At 49.1% G+C, this 20,270-nt stretch overlaps 1 protein-coding gene across 4 annotated transcripts in view; it reads right to left on the reverse strand.

The window, feature by feature from the left end:
* Positions 1–6,492: 6,492 nt before the first annotated feature.
* RGS8 (regulator of G protein signaling 8) overlaps positions 6,493–20,270 on the reverse strand; it is a 73,474-nt gene continuing 59,696 nt past the window's right edge. For all 4 annotated transcript variants that reach the window (XM_006142334.2, XM_006142336.2, XM_027767963.1 and 1 more), the window contains exons 5-6: positions 14,264–14,430; positions 6,493–10,744 (exon numbers count right to left, since the gene is read on the reverse strand). In XM_006142334.2, the coding sequence (XP_006142396.1) occupies positions 10,562–10,744; positions 14,264–14,430 (350 nt within the window). In that variant the 3' untranslated portion in view covers positions 6,493–10,561. The remainder of the gene's footprint in view (positions 10,745–14,263; positions 14,431–20,270) is intronic.

Consider the following 20,270-nt stretch of genomic DNA (forward strand, 5'->3'; position numbering starts at 1 on the left):
CCAAAAGAAGAATGGAGAAGGGATTGGGGCATGGCCATCTCCGTGGGGTATTCTTTCCCCCCCCCCCCACCCTGCGCCCCCCCAGCAAGTGTATGCACCCTATAGCAAACTTTAAAAAAAAAAAAAATTGGCTCATAGGCACCTAAGGAGTGGTGCCATACCCTGGCCAGGGCAGGGTTCCCTTCTGAATGAAAGGTGCCTTGCTTTGCTTCTGGCAGAAATCCTTTTTTTTCTGCAAGCCCAGCTTATATTCCATCCACCTCAATAGGCTTTCTACTGCCAGCAGCTCTCTGACAGTTTCTGGCCTACAGAAAATGCTTAGAGACCTACTTCTGAGATGTCTACACGCCAGTGTCTAGCCTCCCAATACTTACACCTACCTCCACGATATCAGGTCCTGCCCCAGGTCCTTTGCACATATCCTGTCTAATCCTCACAGCCACCCCCCCAGAAATATGACATTATTTTTCTCCTCTTGTTAATAAGAAAACCGAAGCTATAAGAGGTGAGGTGCCTTCCCCAAGGTCACAGGCACAGAGTAAGCAGGTGTTGGACTCAGTCTCAGAACTAAGATTGCACCTGGCTTGCTCCAAACCCCATGGTCTTTCCTACCACGTGGCTCTAGGGAGACTCCCCTGCCCTTTTGGGTGCCCACAAGGCTGGTTTCAGCACCTGAGGAGGTGGGGTTACTTCTCCCTCCTCAAGAAGGACATGCCTGGGGCCTGCACTCCACAGATAGGCTCTCCCTGTGCCAGAAGCAGGACACCTGCTAAGACAGTGGGCAGGACTATGACTCAGCCTCCCCACAAGAATGATGGACTGAGGCTGTTGTCGCGCCGTGCTGTGGGAGACAGCAGCAGACTGATCATCCTAATGGAGAAAGAGGACAAAGGGCAGAGGAGAAACAAAGCAAACAGGCCTGACTCCACCTGCACTCACTGCCAGGGAACAGCTGAAGTGGTGACTGGTTAATCAATTTTCGGCACACTTTACAGCCTCTTTCAGCTACCTTCACTTTCCACCAGCCTCCAGCTTCCCCAGGAGGCCAGATATGTGAGCAAGAAAGACAGAGACCCGAGGCCCTGTCCACCCTTACTCTCACCCCTAGTCGACCTGCAATGGGATGTACTTATCCTTCCCATTTCCATTCAGTTTAACTCATGGGGGGGCCAGCCAGGGGTGTGGTGGTTAAGGCCACTAGATTCAACGTGGCTGACTATGCAGTCTGGCTCCAGCATCTCCGTCCCCTCTACCTTCATCCACCCTTCTCTCTCATTCCCTTCTCATCCTCAGCACAGTGGAGGTTAAGCGCACCCTCTCTGGATTTACAGCATCAAGGTTCAAATCCCAGTTCTGCCACCTGCAGGTTGTATGACCTTCGGGAAAATCATGTCACGTCTCTCTGCCTCAGTTTCCTCATCTGTGAGCAGGGATAACAGGATCTACCTGTTCCGAGGTGAACTGTCCTGCCCTCCCCCCTGATTAATGTTGAGTGTGACTATACGTGGGGTTGGGTTATTAAAGAGGTGATCAAGTTCAAGAGAGACTGTTAGGAGAGAACTTCAACCCAATATGGCTGGTGTCTTGAGAAGAGACACCGAGGGTTCCGGAATGCAAAGGAAAGACCATGAGAGGACACAGCAGGAACACAGCTGTCTGTGAGCCAGGAGAGGACGTTTCAGAGGAAACCAACCCTGCAATACCTGGGCCGTGGACCGCCAGCCTCCAGAACTGTGTGAGACAGCAGATTTCTGTTCGGACCTCTGTCTGAGGTGGTATTTGGCAGCCCAAACAAATGAATGCGTACCTCATAGGATCACCACAGGGACCCAACTAGATGGGGCCATTTACTGGCTCAGCAGCGTCCCTGGCTCCCTGTGTGGCCGTTATTCACTCCGCTCTGAGGATGTAGCCCCTTGCATTCTGTATCACCGCGTGGTAGGAGCCAGTGCTTGTAAAGCATCGAGTCCTTATAAAGCTCTTTGAGGCCCGGGTTTTGCATTTTTTACCTCCACCCACAACCTATCCAAGTGCCTCATCTAGGAGAGGTGCTCAAAAAACGTTTGTAGGTACAACATGCCTTGCATAAATACTTAGGGCCTGGCAGCGTGCACAAGGCCACCCAGTCTCTGCCCTCGAGGAACTGGAGTTCTCAGGGAAAGGATGAGATGTTGGCCCTGTCATATCACTGCTTTGATGATTCTCAAAGTTTTTCTTTCCTTTTCCTTTTTCTTTTCTTTTTAAGTTTATTTATGTTAGAAAGGAAAAGAGACAGAGTGTGAGTCTTCAGCATGGCTTCCAGCACTGCAGAGCTGTGCTAGCGGCGAGGCCATGCTTTGCACGAGCTTCTCTGTTTTTGCCATGGGGCGGGCGCCACCACACCCTGCACGGGTTTCTTTTGTAGCCACCTGAAAAGCAAAGGAGCTGTGAATGGAAGTGCTGGCTTGATTCTCTGGTGAGTCACACTTCCGGTGTGAGCAGAGATGCCACTCAGCACCCACTGTGAGCCAATCGTATGCCGCACGGTGACTTTCTCCTGTTGACCTACTTAATGTCCAGGGTGGCCTGAGGCAATCAGCTCTGTTATTAGTTTAGTTTTACAGCTGAGAAAACTGAGGCACAGGAAAGTATCTTCCGTAGGCTGACATAGTTTGTAAGAGTCGTACCCAAACAGTGGAGTGTCAGGGCCCAGGACCAAGAAGTGTGTGCTGCTGTAAACCTGGTTCCAGGAAGTCACCTTGGCTTCCTTGGCTGGGGATCCCTCCTCTGGACCCTGAAGGGTGGGCTGAGACTCCCTTCCAGGCCATGGAAAGAGACATGGTCAGGGAGGTGGCACTCATAGCATGTCCCACCTCTCCTGGATAGGGAACCAGGGCAGACTCTAACATAAATGCTTGTGCTCCCACACCCCAGTTCATACTTGGAGTGATTAAGTCATGAGAGTGGAGTGTTCATACACGGGATTAGTGTTTTGTTTTTGTTTTTTAAAAGGTTTTTGCCATAGGGCATGTGCACTTGGCAGAGATAGACAGTGAGCCAGAAGGTGAGAAATCACTCCCCAGGGGAGATGGCCACACCACCATCCCTTCTCCTCCATTCTCCTCTCGGGATCTTGGGCAGGCATGCATGCATGCCCAATATGATTTTCAAGCTGCTGGGTCTGAGATTTGAACTGTGGTTGGCCATTTGGGGGTCTAGCGATGTAACCACTATACCACCTGCTGGCCCAGGATTTGTGTTTTTTTCTAAGAAGCCAGAAAGCTGGATACTGTCCTTCAACTATGTGAGACTATGATGAAACAGCGCCATCTCCATCCCAAAATGACCCCCACTCTGCTGACATCCTGACCTCAGATTTCCAGCCTCCAGGACTATTATAAACACATTTCTGTTGTTTTTCAGCCTCCTGTCCTATGATATTTTCTTCTGGTACCCTGAAAGCACTGAGACAGACCCCCAAGTAGGAACTATGCCCACAGGAGGAGGTCATCGCAATGACCTTCTGCATTCCTCTGGCCATGGCCCCTTAGTTGATGTAGATCGTGGTTCGTGTCCCAGACCCGATGGGTTAAACTCATATGTGCTGCATGTTAGTGAGAGGCTAGGCATAGTGCCATGTGTCTCATACATGTAAAAGCCTCTGTCAAGGCCACAGAGAGAGATCTCAGATCCCAAAGAAGGCTCCAGGCCAGTGAAGGGTCCAGAGAAGGAGTAGAGAACCACACAGAGGGCCTGAAAACCTGTCCCATGGGGAATAAGATCAGGCAGACAAGTACAGTCTTCAAAAAGGTCAGGGAAGAAGCATATTTTGGGGGGGAAAAAAGCACATAGATTTTAAGAAAATTTTGCACCAAAATTAACTCATACTTTAATTCTACTTTTTGAAGTCCACTTGTATTTGTGAGAGTTTTTTGGGGGAGCTATTTGTGTGCTGTGAGTTCCACCCTGATGGAAGGAGGCAGGGTGCCTGTCTCTCACCTCACTCCCGGGGGCAGGTCCCCTGAGTCCCTCGAAGGGACAGGCATGTGCTCCCTCCTGCTTGTGGACCCAGGAGATTGATATTCGATTCCTGGAAAGTCAAACCCTGAGCCCTGGGCTGGCTGGAACTGGTGCAGAGAAAGGAGAGCAGCAGTTGCCTGGTCAACCCCGTGGAAAATGAGGGTGAAGTTTTTCATGAGCCAGTTGGGCCTCTTGAGAGAAAGTCTGGCATGCATTCCTGGTAGGGTCAGTTGAGAGAGCAGCTCAGAGGGCCCACAAGACTGCAGCAGGGAGACAGGGACACCATCCGGGAAGAACCCAAGTGGAAATCACTCATCCTCACTGGGATAGCTGTGAGCCCTGGGACAGGGTCTCCAGCCAGGAAGGACCCACCAGCGTGTTCCTAGGCCCGGAGAGCCCATGGTCTACTCCAGGTGGCATCGACATCAGGCATACCTGTCCTCTCACCTCTCTCCTTCCCCCTCCACTCTCCTGAAGGAGCCAGAAACCTCAGCTGGCACCAGAGGGAGCAGGAGTAAGAAGAACGGAGCTGATGGTGAGCCAGCGGTTAGCTTTCATCTGCAGCAGGTCACACTGCCACCACTCCTTGCGCATTTCACTAAACTGGAACCTGCATTGTCTGTTTAACCCAAGAGATTCACCTTCAAGGAAACATAAGCTTTCCTTTAAAGACAGACCCTTTTAGTGCACTTTAAATTACTCAGATTATTTAACTTGATTTTTTTTCATTGCCAGAGGGTACTTGTACTCTCCAGAGAGACAGAGAGAGAAGGAAAAAGCACCTTCCAGTGGGACACGATCACACCATAGTTCCTGCTCCTCCATTGCTCCCTCCTGTCAGGATTTAGGGCACTAACCCACTGTGTTTTTCAGGCCTCCAGGCCTGAACTCAAACTCAGGTTGGCCACGTGGTATCTGGCTCCCTTAACCTCTAAGCCACAAGGTCAATCCAAATTATTTGAATCTTGGGCATCTGTACCTTGTTGCCCCACCCGAAGGACAAGTTTTTGCCAGAAGATACTGTGACTCATTTTCCTTGGGTACCCTTCATGAGCCCCCATCACCAGAAACACTGATATTTGGTGACTAATACTTTTCAGAGACACACTGATTATATAAAGCAAGCTACAGGCGTAAGCCAGACCATTCCACTGTGTTTTCAGACTCCCCTGGCTGAGCAAATACACAGACCCTCCTCAGCCTTTTCTCTCCCTGCATTTCCAAGCAGTAGGCGGTCCTGGTAAAAATACCCCCTCGCTTTGTACAGCCCTTTAGAGTTTCAAAACCACTCTCATAACCCAAAGTCATTCTCGCCACGATGCACAGCCCCAAACCCTTCCCATCGTCTTCCCACCCACGCCCCTGCTTTCCCTGATGGCCAGCCCCGTGCTGGCCCCTGCAGGGTGAGGCCATGTGCTCCCCCAGGCATGTTGTGTGTGTGATGGGAAGAATTTCCTCATAAAGAGTCAGCCGGCCAGAAATGTGGGCAGAGAGCGAAGGGCAGCGTGTTCACGTTCTGTTTATTATGTTCTCACAGCCTTGTTTATAGTGAAGGTGAATGACATTATTCCACTTTACACGGCAATGAATCGACTCAATGAGGACTCCATCAGCCAAACGCTTTCATGGCAGACGGGCTGCCCCTGTCAGCTGTGCCTGCCGCGTGACCCAGCTAGTGCTACCGCGGCAGGAGCACACACCCAACAGATCAAAAGAGAGTAAGAATCCTGAAAGGAACAGTTGATTGCGAGGACCCGGACCCCAGCACGGGGAGGCTAATGGCTCCACCCTGAAATCGCCCATCTCGGTCCACAGCCTCGTGTGGAGTCCCAGGAGGCCACAGGGATAGGAAGACATTTCTGCTATCTGCTTCTTCTTCCACAATGTCATGCCAAGCAGCACAGTGGCACGGGCTGTCAGTGCCAGGGGTGACTTTGCCACCTCTCTTACTTCTGACCCAGAGGGAGGCAGATTGACAGAAGGCTGACACTGGGCACCCCAGGATGGAAAACTGAAATTCCTCTGCCTTTCTTGGATGTGAGTGCGGGCAGGTCAGGAGCATGCCAGGCACCCTCATTGATAGAGACCACCCTTCCTCTAAAGGTGCCACTCTCCACCTTTCCCTCGGGTTCAAGGAGAAGCAGACACCACATCGGCAGCCGCCTCTCCTTCCTGCTGCTTCTCTCCAGTCTTCCCCCTTCCCGTCTGCCCCCAGCTCTCAACACAACAGGTCCCTACCTTTCCCTCCCGGCAGAGCGAGCTGCTCCACAGTCCAGGGCCTGTGCCCCACAGCGGGGCCTGCAGCCTGGGCACAGCGCCACGTCTCAGCTTTGGTTTAGTCAGAGCAGCAGGTTCTAGGGGGAGCACCAGAGAGTAAAATCAACCAGCAACTTCCCAGCTGCCCATCCAGCCTGGGAGCAGAGGGAGTGGTAAGAGCTTGGAGCAGAAACCAAACCCCCACCGTGGCCTTGGGAAACCCTCGCAGATGCCCCCCGCCTCTCCTTCCTGCTGCTTCTCTCCAGTCTTCCCCCTTCCCGTCTGCCCCCAGCTCTCAACACAACAGGTCCCTACCTTTCCCTCCCGGCAGAGCGAGCTGCTCCACAGTCCAGGGCCTGTGCCCCACAGCGGGGCCTGCAGCCTGGGCACAGCGCCACGTCTCAGCTTTGGTTTAGTCAGAGCAGCAGGTTCTAGGGGGAGCACCAGAGAGTAAAATCAACCAGCAACTTCCCAGCTGCCCATCCAGCCTGGGAGCAGAGGGAGTGGTAAGAGCTTGGAGCAGAAACCAAACCCCCACCGTGGCCTTGGGAAACCCTCGCAGATGACACCCCCAGCTGGGACCCCTTCCATTGAGAAATGCAGAAGGTGTGTTATGACTTTGATTCCTACCACGACACTCTTGGGCTCTCCAGCCAGGTTCCAGGTATGCGCTGCATGGCCTTGGGTTCAGAGGCCCTGACGAACACAGTGGCCAACCACAGGAGCACACGGGAAACAACCAGGGAACAGGCCATGAGGCCAGCTTGGAGGAAGTGCTGTGAGCAAAGCCTCTTCAGATTGGGTACCTCAGCTCCCCACCTTGGCATACCTGCTGTCAAACAGGGCCCATAACTTGAGCCAAGACACTTTCAGCTCAAAGGAGCAAGTTGGACTAAGAGAGCATAGAGGCCGCCCCTCTGGGCATCGAACTCCAGACTGGTGCTTTTCGAGCTGTTGTGCTTGTGATGTGGATGTGTACTCACTCTCCTGCCGCGTGTCGTTCTCGCTCCTTGTGCCAGTGCTCACCTGCACAGGGGAATCACCTGCAGAGCTTTAAGACATCCTGACACCTGGAGCCCTACCAAAGTGCCTCTGATGGAGCCCTGCTGAGGTGGGACCTGGACGTTTGGGCGTTGAAAACTCCCCAGGTGACTCCAACAAGCTGTGCCGCCGAAGGCCACTGTCATACACCATCTTTTTTAAAGTCGGCAGGCCACTACACACCCAGGAGATGATTAAATGCAGGTTTCCGACCCTACCTCAGGTTTATCAGGTCAGCATCTCAGTGTGGAACCCGGAAATGAGCATTTGTATCGGGCTTTCAGGGTGATCCCTGCGCACACTCAAGTTTAGTAAGAAATATTGCCCCAAGAATTCCTCTTCACCCAGAGGCACCTGAAGCTGCAAATGGTCTCCATCAACTGTGCTCCACCGCACTCTGCCCTGGCAATGGCCAACCTCACACCAGCCCAAGTACAGGTTCGCACTCCAGCAGGGCCAAAGGCCACTCAGGGATGGAGAGCAGCACGACAAGTCCTGCTGGGCCCAGCCTGCTGCCCTGGCTTGCCCTGAGCCTGCACAGGCTCCAGAGACCAGACACTTCAAGTCCAGGCTAGAATCCTCAGCATGAGCCTGGCAAGAGGAACAAAGGAAGACAGTGAATGGAAGTGGCACCTGCGGGTGCCCACCTAGTGAGGCAGGTGAGGGCTTATGGAAGAGGAACAGGAGCGAGATGAGGAAGTCAGGGGTGAGGTATGCTTGGATATTGCTCTAGATGTTGTAAACATTTCTCTTGGTGTCATCACAGGCCAAAATCTGGGTTGGTATGACCAAAGTGCCTAAAAGGAGGCATCAGAGTGGAGAACTCTGTGCCCTTTGTGGGAAGCAGGGAGCCAGGGGTGTGAGGAAAACTCCACCCCATGGGAAGATCATATCTGTGGTATACTATTCTAGCACTCACAATTGCCACACACACACGCAGACACACAAAGACGCTCCACAGAAGGACCATAAATACAGTTATCCCATTCTGCTACACGCGGACACACGCCCACAGAACCTTGCTCAGCTGCAAAATGCGGGAGATCCAAGCTTTGTCCTTCACACCTCCCCATCATGGTAGGAAGGCCTCAGGGTGCCATGACTCCACCATCTGCAGCCTTTGGCCAACCAATAGTTGGTCTAGAACTCCAGGGCCCGATGAGACCACTGTGCAACGCTCTTTTTGGATTCCAGTGTATCCTTGGCATAGTGGAAGTGGTGAGAAGGCCCCCCTTGGAAGGGTTCATATTTCCAAACTCTGTGTAGTTCCTGTTTCTACGCAGCGCTCGCCCGACAGCAGAGTTGGCAGCAGATGCACATTTCATATGTAAACAATGTTTAAAATACCCTGTTACGAATTCAGTCATTAAATTAATTCTGGCAGCTTTAGCTAAGAATGGTTTTTGACTAGGGTAGGGGAAATACTACCTGATCTAACTAGGAACACCCATTTGAGGCTTCAGAGTTCTTGAACATGAGATTCCAGGTGTTTTAGGAGCAAGGGTTAGGAGGCATGTGTTTTCTTTCTTCTTGGGGTTCACATTGACATGCCAACCCTCCCTCAGATAACAATGTGCAATGGCAGGGCAGCGGGCCCTGACACAGTGGACCAAAGGGCCTTCTCAGCCTTGTCTAGCTGCAGACAAGAAGGAAGAGATTCTTGGAGTTACTGGACAGGAATGCAAATGCTGAAACAGCAGCATCATCTAAAAGGGCCCATCACCCCACAAAAGGAGAGTGTGTCAGCCCAGTTCTCAATAACCTGCACTCTTGAGCTTTTAGTCAAGCTGAAAGTTCTTTAGATCTGTAATGAATCCAAATCCACTGGCCATGGATTTTTCCAGTGTATCTCCACCATAATTCTGTGACTCAGTCCACTTGGAGACTGGGCTCTTTCAGGCTCCTCTTCCATTTTCAGGTCTCTCTGCTAAGGACTCATTTCCTTGGCACTGCTTCTCTGCCAAGGTTGGCTTGTCCCTGGATAGCCAGCAGAGATTCTGGGCTGTACACACATCCTCTAGAAGAGGTTCCTGATACCTTTCCAAGTTCAGCCCCTGAGGCCCACGAAAGTGAGGAAGGCTCTTCACAGCCGATGATCACAGTGAACTTCTTAGTCACACTTCCTAGTTCACGTTCAGTCCCAAAAAGTCGGAGATCAAGAAGGATGCTATTTCTTGAGAGCCAGGGAGGTGCCTTTCTAAGCAAGCATGCTCTCAGGAAGCAAGCTGGAAAGAGAAGTTCAGCCTAAGTTCCCATTCTCCCCCATCACAATTACATGACCTGCATGGAAGGGAGGAGGTGGAGAGACGGGGAAAGTATTAGGCACCATGAAGCTGTCCAGATGGTGGGAATTCACCTCCCTTTGCCAAGCTCTCTGTGAGCCTAAGAGACCAGTGAGGGGTGATGCCTCAGGGAGGTGAGGGCAGAGAATACATCAAACAACAGATGGGCTGTATGGTACCCCCCAAAAGCTACTGTAGTCTCCTTCCCTGGCCAGTCCACATCTGGGAAAGTTCTTGATCAAATTGACAAAGATTTATAAGCCGTGTCTTTCTTAATGGCAGCTCTACTTTGGAAATTACGAAGCACATCTCCCAAGACCCTTTCTGTGAATGCCAGGGTAGGTGAGTCTTATGAATTTCTAGACTAGGATGGGCAATGATCACAGCTTTTCACACTGGTCCAATGGAAATGGAAGGAGCGGCCAACCCCATGTTTCTCTCTCCAGAGGTCACCTGTCCATGACAGTGCTAGAAACTGGGGTCCCACAGAGACCTCTCTCCTCAGCTGTGAGGTCCCAGCACCCAGGGCTAGCCACGACATTGTGGCCGCAAGTCACAAAGGTGAGCCTGGGTCTTTCAGCTATTCTTCCCAGGTAAACAGTGGCGAGTCAGTAACCCTAAGGAGGAGGGTGTAGAGGGCGTGGAAACTGCATTTGCATTATTTACAGATTAGCCTAGCACAGCAAATCTGCCTTCTCAGCAGAGGTGGCCCAAGACATTACAAAGGGCAACTTGCTGACCCAAGGGAGGGTGACAGCGGCAAGGTACTACCACTAACCAAGACACTAACACGAGCAAATGGAATAGAGTCCTGGCTCTGGCAGCTGGGCCGCGCTTCGGAATGGCCCTTCATTCCTCCTCACCCCCAGCCTGTCACTCCCAATGCCACCGCTTTTGCACACCTACAATATATCACGTTAGAATATGGGTTTGGCAGCAAGGGCAGGGGAAGCCGGCGGTTTCCAAGAGTCCTCTTCGGAGGTCTAACTGAGCCTCCTCTGGCTTTGGGACAGCAAATCTAAGTACATTTTGGACCGCAGGAACCTGGGGTAAGAGTCTTTCTCCATGAGACTGTGTACTTTTCCCTGGGCTTGGTCAAAGCAGGTCAGGGATGGCTCCTGCATGTTCTTCCTCGTGGCTTCTCGGGTCTGGAAGTCAATGTTTACCTGGACACACAAACAGAGCAAGTCACAGGCCCTTGAGGGCCAAGGTAGCTGCAGCCGTGGCTAGCTAAGTGATTAGTAATAACAGCATCATGTATCTTTAAGGTGCCGTATGCTTTTTAACGGCTTCCAGGCAGGTCACCCCATTTGATCATAGCAAGAACCATATGAAGTCCAGGGGCCAGACAGTCTCAGTTCCCATGTATGGGAAAAGACACAAAGAAAAGAGACTAAGAACTTGTCTAAAGTAGTATGGGAAGTTAGTAGTAAAGTCAAAGCAAACCCCCAAGTCACTTGAAACCCAATACTGGAATCTCCGCAATGTCAAGCAAAGGGTAGACAGAAGCCAGTTCCCTAAAGTTAGTTTTCCCTTTTGGGCTTTCCTTACTCTGAGAAAGCAAATGTCCTGTGGAGACAGGTCCTGGTTTGGACCCACATAGCTGTTCCAGTCAGCATTACAAGCAGCCTTAGCATCCTGGTGAGCTGCTACAGACCTCATGCATCCCAGGTCATAGCGTAATTGAAGCGCACCAGGGATGCAAGGCATCTCACCATGGATGGCAAACATGTATCTTCAACTAAACCCTCTCAAATAACATTCTATAGTATAACTCGGAATAGCAATACTTAGAAATGCATCTTACTGTTATAAATGTTTATAATAAAATTCTATAACACACTGTCACTACTCATTAATGAGCAGTGATTTAATAAAAATAGTGGTTTTTCTTGTTTGTCTTTTTGTTTTGTTTTGTTTTGGGAGAGGTTTTTGCTATAGGGCATATATGCTTGCCAGAAAGGCAGAGAGACAGAAAGCGAGAAATCACCCCCCAGGGGGGATGGCTATGCCACAATCCCTTTTCCTCCATTCTCCTCTCGGGATCTTGGGCATACATGCACATGCGCCCAGTGTGTGTTTAAGCCACTGAGTCTGGGATTTGAATCGCTGTTGACTACATGGGAGTCCAGCGATGTAGCCATTATGCCAACTGCTGGTCCCAATAAGAATTGCCTTTATTCCTAATACTCAGAATGGTCTGGTGAGCAATATGCCTTTTCACTGGGGAAAATGAGACTCAGAGAGGATAAGTAACTGGGCCAAAACTACGTAGCCAGTTAGTTGTGAGACTGAGAGTAGAACATGACCCTGAAGCAGATCTGCATTCCAATAAGCTATGCTGCCTTCCCTCAGGGAAGCGAACATGGACTCAGTGGCATCTATTCTTGCAAAACCCCTGTAGCATCACAGTTCCTGCTAGCTCTTATTTTGTTGCTGTTATTGTTTGTTTGTTTAATTTTCTAGAAGGCACATGTGCTCATTGGAAAGAGACAACGAGAGAGAGGGAGAAAGCATCCCCCATAGGAGAAGGTCATACCACAATCCCTCCTTCTCTACTTCTCATTCCTTTTGAGATTTTAGGCACACACACACACACACACACACACACACACACACACATAGAGTGTGTTTTTCAAGCCTCTGAGTCTTGGACTTGAACCACACAGTCCTGGGCTTCTGCTCCTTGAAAGAGATCCCTTTTTTAGGGCCCAGACAGTGGTGTAGCAGTAACACAGGACATGCTGTGAGGCTGACACACATGAAAGGTTCCCAGTTGGGGGCTGACCCATAGCAACAGGTTCCAGGCTCCCATTTGGAGGTCTCTGAGTACACTGGGCATCCATGTTCCCATGATCTGGGGCTGGGTCTGGATTGCAATTCAAGACTTTGTTGGGGTGCACTCACTCTCTGTCACTCATGGAAAGTCAAAGCAAACCCCCAAGTCACTTGAAACCCAATACTGGAATCTCCGCAATGTCAAGCAAAGGGTAGACAGAAGCCAGTTCCCTAAAGTTAGTTTTCCCTTTTGGGCTTTCCTTACTCTGAGAAAGCAAATGTCCTGTGGAGACAGGTCCTGGTTTGGACCCACATAGCTGTTCCAGTCAGCATTACAAGCAGCCTTAGCATCCTGGTGAGCTGCTACAGACCTCATGCATCCCAGGTCATAGCGTAATTGAAGCGCACCAGGGATGCAAGGCATCTCACCATGGATGGCAAACATGTATCTTCAACTAAACCCTCTCAAATAACATTCTATAGTATAACTCGGAATAGCAATACTTAGAAATGCATCTTACTGTTATAAATGTTTATAATAAAATTCTATAACACACTGTCACTACTCATTAATGAGCAGTGATTTAATAAAAATAGTGGTTTTTCTTGTTTGTCTTTTTGTTTTGTTTTGTTTTGGGAGAGGTTTTTGCTATAGGGCATATATGCTTGCCAGAAAGGCAGAGAGACAGAAAGCGAGAAATCACCCCCCAGGGGGGATGGCTATGCCACAATCCCTTTTCCTCCATTCTCCTCTCGGGATCTTGGGCATACATGCACATGCGCCCAGTGTGTGTTTAAGCCACTGAGTCTGGGATTTGAATCGCTGTTGACTACATGGGAGTCCAGCGATGTAGCCATTATGCCAACTGCTGGTCCCAATAAGAATTGCCTTTATTCCTAATACTCAGAATGGTCTGGTGAGCAATATGCCTTTTCACTGGGGAAAATGAGACTCAGAGAGGATAAGTAACTGGGCCAAAACTACGTAGCCAGTTAGTTGTGAGACTGAGAGTAGAACATGACCCTGAAGCAGATCTGCATTCCAATAAGCTATGCTGCCTTCCCTCAGGGAAGCGAACATGGACTCAGTGGCATCTATTCTTGCAAAACCCCTGTAGCATCACAGTTCCTGCTAGCTCTTATTTTGTTGCTGTTATTGTTTGTTTGTTTAATTTTCTAGAAGGCACATGTGCTCATTGGAAAGAGACAACGAGAGAGAGGGAGAAAGCATCCCCCATAGGAGAAGGTCATACCACAATCCCTCCTTCTCTACTTCTCATTCCTTTTGAGATTTTAGGCACACACACACACACACACACACACACACACACACATAGAGTGTGTTTTTCAAGCCTCTGAGTCTTGGACTTGAACCACACAGTCGGCCATTTGGGACCCAGCTGCCTTAACCACCACATCACTGGCTGGCCCAGCCCTGTTTAATTGACAAATGAAAACAGTCCTCATAGAACTCTTTCTATGGAAGCCCTGGGCTTCTGCTCCTTGAAAGAGATCCCTTTTTTAGGGCCCAGACAGTGGTGTAGCAGTAACACAGGACATGCTGTGAGGCTGACACACATGAAAGGTTCCCAGTTGGGGGCTGACCCATAGCAACAGGTTCCAGGCTCCCATTTGGAGGTCTCTGAGTACACTGGGCATCCATGTTCCCATGATCTGGGGCTGGGTCTGGATTGCAATTCAAGACTTTGTTGGGGTGCACTCACTCTCTGTCACTCATGGGAGAAATTAAATAAATAAACTTAAAAAAAAAAAGTGACCCCTTTTTCATCAGAATGGTGAGGCTCCGTTCAGTATAAGAAAGTCCTACTCAAGCCTGGCTCAAACTTCTTTCCAGGAGACAAACGTAGGCCAGGAGCCATGGATAGAAGTCACCAACATCAACACACCTCCCGCGGAGCCTGCACATCCACAAACTCCTCAAAGATCCTATGGGCCTTGGAGACCAGTTTTGCAGTTGACCTGGTCTTCTTGAACTCCTCACAGGCCAACCAGAACTCCAGGTTCTCCTCACTGAACTCCGTCTTCAAGAAGGCGCGGAATGCAGCCACTCCATCTGCAGAAGTGGAGGGAGGAAGAAAAGGAGAGACGGGAAGGTCTTTAAGTTCCAGAACCACAGCAGACAGAGAGAATACAGTGAGGAATACAGTGAGGTGCTCCTGTCTAAGCCCACTGTCCCTCCACACCCTCTTGAAGACTCCATTCTCTTAGACACACAGGTAGCTTCAGAGGCAAGCCAGGCTTCTTACTCAAGGATCATAGTGATGTCAGGGGGCAAGTTAGGAAGCCATCATAATGGCAAATATATGTGAGCCTGGTCACTTCTAATCAGTCCTCAGTGGTCATCGTCTGTCCCCTAGGATAGAATTGGTGTTCCCTGGGTGCTGCTAATTATGCCAAGGAAATGGAGGCAATCCATTCCCTACCTATCCAAGTCAGCAATTCTGAGAAGATACATAATCTATTGCAAACTAGAGTGGATGTGATTCTCCAGGCAAATCCTTCACTTACTACCAGAAAATAAGCGGAAAGCAACCTACCCAAATTCAGTCAGTCATGACATTCTATTACATGGATCAGGTTCCCAGCCTCTTCTAAAAAGCCTTTGGGGCCTGGTATTTTGAGATTTTTATGCCAAGATCTTGCTTGTCAAATTATATGTTTAAGATTGATAATAACCTTCTACCAAATAACTTCATGATGAGTGTACAACTTCATTTTTATTAACCACCGTTCTATGTAGTGCCAAGCAGAGCTTCTAATCAGCACAGGATGAGCAGATTCTCACATCAAGTTGAAAGGGAAAACAACATTTATTGATAGCCTATCTGTCCAGTTGATGTTTTCATTTTAAAATATTTTTAAGACAGTTTTTTGGGGATGTTTTGTTTTTGTTTTTGTTTTTTATTCATGATAGAACTCGTAAACACATATGAGAGAGAGAGAAGCACCCTCCATAGGATCTGGTCACATCCCGATACCCTCCCTCCAGTCCTCCAATCTTCCAGCCTGTCAGATCCTGGGCCCTAGCAAGTGTCTAGCATGCTTTTTTTTGTTTTTGTTTTTTCAGAAGGACTGGCTGGGGATTCGAACCACAGGTGCCACGTGGGATCTGGTGTCTCTTGAACAGTGTTGTACTGCTGCGCCACGGAGCCAGCACTACAATGTTTTGTATAAAGTGTTTTAACCCTCAGTGCACTGTCCTCTAATAGAGTAACAGCTGTAGCTTTCTACAAACTGTCTTCAGGGGAAGGGTTATGGGCAGCCTGGGCATCTGGTACCAACCCACATGCGACAGCACAGTGCAATGATCAGGATCATGAAGGATCACTTGTGCCACGCTATTGGTACATCTAAATGTTTATTTTCACTTTTTTGTAGCATTTTTATTCTTCTTAATAAAAACATCATTGAGTATCATCTTTAGGGCCAGTCCATAGTGCAGTGGTTAAGCGCTATGTATTGGGAGCAAGATACTACATAGCCAACCGTGGTTCAAATCCCAGCCCCAGTGTCTTGAAAATCATGCAGAGTGTGTGCATGTGTGTCCAAAATCCTGGCAAGATGGAGGGAGAGAAAAAGGATTGCAGCATAATCATGATCATTGGGAGGTGTTTCTCTCTCTCTCTCTCTTTCTCTCTCTCTCTCTCTCTCTTTCTGGTGAGTGTACACACCCTTTGGCATTGTCTATTTAAAGACTTTTTAATTTCTACACTAGAACAATAGTCTTCAAAAACAAGACTTTAAATTGCAACAACCAGGAACTTGGAGAGAAAAGGGCTTTCATGGGACTCTCAAAGCTAAGTTTTAAATCACAAAGAGATTTAAATTTAGAAGATGGAGCTTGAAGTATTTAAGAAAAGTAGGATGGTCATGTAATTAACCATTCAAGCCAGGACACAGTTGAGAGCCAAGGGGGCATTAATGTTAATTACATGGAGACTAGAGCACCCCAGGCAAAACCAGAGCTGAGTTCACCTTAACTCCAGGCCATGGAGTATGGAGAAAGCAGAGCATAGTGTAAATTTACTTCCCATCAGGCAGGATGAAAATCAAATTGTTTCTGTGCTGGGGAATGAAAAGGAAGGTAACATAGTTTAGACTCAAGTGAGAGGTCTTCTCGGGGTACCTCCCACCCTCATTCCTGCACTGGGTTCAGAACTCTGGAAGAAGGAGGTAGAAACTAGAAATGAATTGGGTGGTGGCATGGCAATGCACAGGAGACATGGCCTGAGACTCACGCTTTCGACTCCACAGTGTCCTTGAAAGAATGACTCGTGTACAAAGTGCTGTTCAAGGTCTTGGGATACTTCAGAAGAAAAAAAAAAAATCATAAAATCTTTACCCCTTAAGCCCTTCTTGAACACTCTGCCACTCAGTCTTCTCCAGGTTCTCCATGGAGGAGATCAAGAAGATTCCACAGGCTCCAGAGGGAACTCAGAGTTGAGAGTTAATGTGCCTACCAGGAGATCAGCACTGCTTGCAGAAGGGGCCCCTGTGGCGGAGGATTGAAAAACAGCTGGCATGTCAGCAGGTGAAGAAGAGGTTAAGGCAGCTAGATCCTACATGGCCAGCTACACAGTTCGAGTCCCGGACTTACCTAGTGGTTTCAAAAGGATGCCGGACATATTTGTACATGTGCCCAAAATCCCTAGAGGAGAAGGGACTGTAGTGTGGCCATATCCTCTAGGGAATCAGTTCTCACTCTCTCTTTCTCTCTCTCCATCTCTCTCCATCTCTCTCTAGCACCCTACAGCAAAACTTAAAAAAAAAAAAAAAAATATGGAGATGTAGACACCTCTAGGGAGACTCATTGCCCATGAGACTCAAGAAGGCGTTCTGCAGAGGATGAAATCTTGGCGGTGACCAGTGCACATGCTGACACAGTGACACAGGGGGGCCTGAGAACCACAGGCCAGGGGTTCTCACTGCCTCCATCTTCACACACAGGGAGTGGGAAGGAAAGGAGAGCAAGAAGGACCCTAAACGACTGCATTTGTCTAAAAGAGTAACTGGGAAGTGACTTGGGTATAACTCAGAAGAGCCTGTCACTATTTTTTAATAAAATGAAAATTTTTAAAAATGAAACGTGTGGCATCTTTATCTTATTTTATTTTTGGTTTGCTATGGAGAGTGCCTGCAAAGAAGAGACAGAGAAAGAGAGAGAGAGAGTGAGAAAGCACTTCCTCAGAGGGATGACCACTCTACATTCGCCTTTCGGCCATTCTCCTCTCTGGATTTTGGGCACTCGCGCCCATGTGCCCAGCATGTCTCTCAAGCTGCCAGACCCAGGACTCAAACCCTGCAGTTGGTCATGTGGGATCAGCTGACTTAACCTCCATACCACCTGCTGGCCCAAGCCTGTCATTTTTGAAATCAGAAGAAGTCCAGAGCATGGTCTGGTAGCTGATCTAGTCCATGTGGCTGGATCCCACATGGACGACCACGTGGTTCAAGTCTAGATCCAGGAGCTTGAAAAACACACTGGGTGCATTGTGTGTGCCCAGAATCCTGAAAAGAGGGAGAAATGAGGGAGAAGGAATTGTGGTGTGCCCTTCCATCATGGGAGTGGTCACTTGTGCTTTCTCACTTGTCCTCCTCTCCTTTCTCTGTCTCCCCTTCAGATAATGTACACACCCCCTAGCGAATTAAAAAATGTTTTAATTAATTTGAAAAAACAAGAAGAGGGAACCAGCAGTTAGCGTAATGGCTATGTCGCTAGACTCCCACGTAGTCGACCGCGGTTCGAGTCCCAGACCCGGTGGCTTAAACTCACGCCAGGCGCGTGTGCGTGCGTGCCCAAGATCCCGAGAGGAGAATGGAGGAGAAGGGATTGCGGCGTGACCATCCCGGGGGGTGATTTCTCGCTTTCTGTCTCTATGTCTCTTTCTGTCTGTGTGGCGACCGCGCGCGCCTTATAGCGAAAACCTCTCAAAAAAAAAAAAAAAAACAAAAACAAGAAGAGATTAACTTCCTTGAACGAGAAAGTTGAAATTTGTTGTTTACCATATTTTGTTTTTATTTTTCACCAAACAAAAACAGGTGATGTGAGCAAGTTGAGTACAGGTAGAGATAAGAAAATGGCCTTTCTGCCTTCTTCGGTGGGACAGGTGAAGATAACCTGGCTGAGGAAGCCCGAGTCTGGCCCCATGTCTGTGCTAGCCAAGGTATGACAGACTCTCAGTCCAGGTCTCAGCTTTGTGGTGTCTCCATGCGGAGTGAAAGAGAACCTTTACAAGCACCTGCAAAGTGCTCGTAGGAGTGTCGCTTTTTCTCTTCCCATTTCATCGATGAAGAAAGCGATGCTGAAATAAGTGACTTCGTGAGTTCCCACAACTAAATATGTCACACTAAAAATGTTATCTAGGTTCAGCCTCGGTGGCATAGTCGGCAGCCAGTGGGCCAAGGAGCGGGAAACCACATGGCGACTGCATTTTCAAGCACAGCCTGAAAACACACCAGGTACCTGTGCACATGCCCAGTGCGCCAATGGCCTGGAGTACTGGAGAAAGGGGACCATGGGGTGACCACACCCCGCGGAAGATGCTTCTCTCTCACACACGCACATGCGCACGCTCTCTCTCGCTCTCTCTCCCTCTCTCCCTCTCTCTCTACATATATATATGATATAATACTACACTAACACCTAATCCAGTACAGTAAGTGCCATCTTCATTCACTCGTCCATTCATTCACTCACCCATGACGTGCCCCAGGCATCCCGTGAGGGATGCAAGCACAGTCCTGGTCGCACCGAACTTCCCACTGGAGTGCAGTTCCTCCCGAGAAGACCTAATTACGGTAATTACAGGGCAGCGTAACACATTATCTGAGAGGGAATGTGCAGGGTGCAGTGAAAGGACCCAGCAGGTGTCTGAGCCAGCTCTGAGGGGAAAGGGAAGAGCTCAGGAGGAAGAGGCATCTAAGCTGAAATGGGAAGTTGAGGAGAAGGAAGCTCTGCATAGAGGGAAGAGGAAATGGAAAAGAGACATTCAGGAAGGGGCGACCACATACACAAATGCTTAGAACTAAGACACTGTCTTTGAGTGAGGAGGAATCATTTAGTGAAGTGGGTGTTGAATATAGCTAAACAGCAATGAGCCCACGTACAGGACAGGCAGACAGCGAGAAACCCGAGAAAGAACAGTAGAGACAGGAGGACCACGCAGTAGGACAGAAGGCCAGGGAAGCGCTCATCCCTAGGAGGGGAAGTGGCTGCGGGTCCAATGCTACTGCCCATGCCCAGTCTGGTTTCTGTGTTCTTTTATACACGGCTACTCCTCTGCCTTCCTGCGTGACACTTGTCATGCTCAGTGTGGCCTGAGAAGGGGCCGTTGTCTTTGGTAATCATTGTCAGGAGATGTGGCAGCGGTGCAGTGGGGCCTGGTGTGGTTGTGGTCCAGGGAGCAGTAAGGGAGGGGGAGGAAGTGCACACAGTTCATTCTCTTGCAAGAAATTTGGCAGAGAAGAGAAAGAAGAGGTTAGACAGCATAGCTGGGAGGAAAGATGAGGCCAGGGAAGAGTTTTGTTTTGTTCTGTTTTTAAAGAATGCCTTGGGTGTGTTTAAATGTTGATCTGATGAGAAAAGACTTGCTGAGCAGGAAGAGTTGAAGTTGTAGGAAAGAATGCATCTAATTGACAAATGTTGCCCCTAGGAAGGGAGAAAATAAGCCAGATAACAAAATTAAAATGGCAAAAAAGAGGACTGGCCATGTGCGAATACAGGGAAACTTCTGGTTTCGGGCAGGAAATCAAAGGAGTTCCTCTCTGATATTAACTAGAAAGTGTGGTAGGCGGAGGGAAGGTAGGGGCTTTTTTATTTATCTATTTTTAGGGTTTTTTTTTTTTGCCAAAGGGGGTTTAAACCTCCCCGGAGAAAACAGAGAGAGGGAAAAT

The sequence above is a fragment of the Tupaia chinensis genome, unplaced genomic scaffold (assembly GCF_000334495.1).
Source record: "Tupaia chinensis unplaced genomic scaffold, TupChi_1.0 Scaffold000074_1, whole genome shotgun sequence".
Lineage (NCBI taxonomy): Eukaryota > Metazoa > Chordata > Mammalia > Scandentia > Tupaiidae > Tupaia > Tupaia belangeri.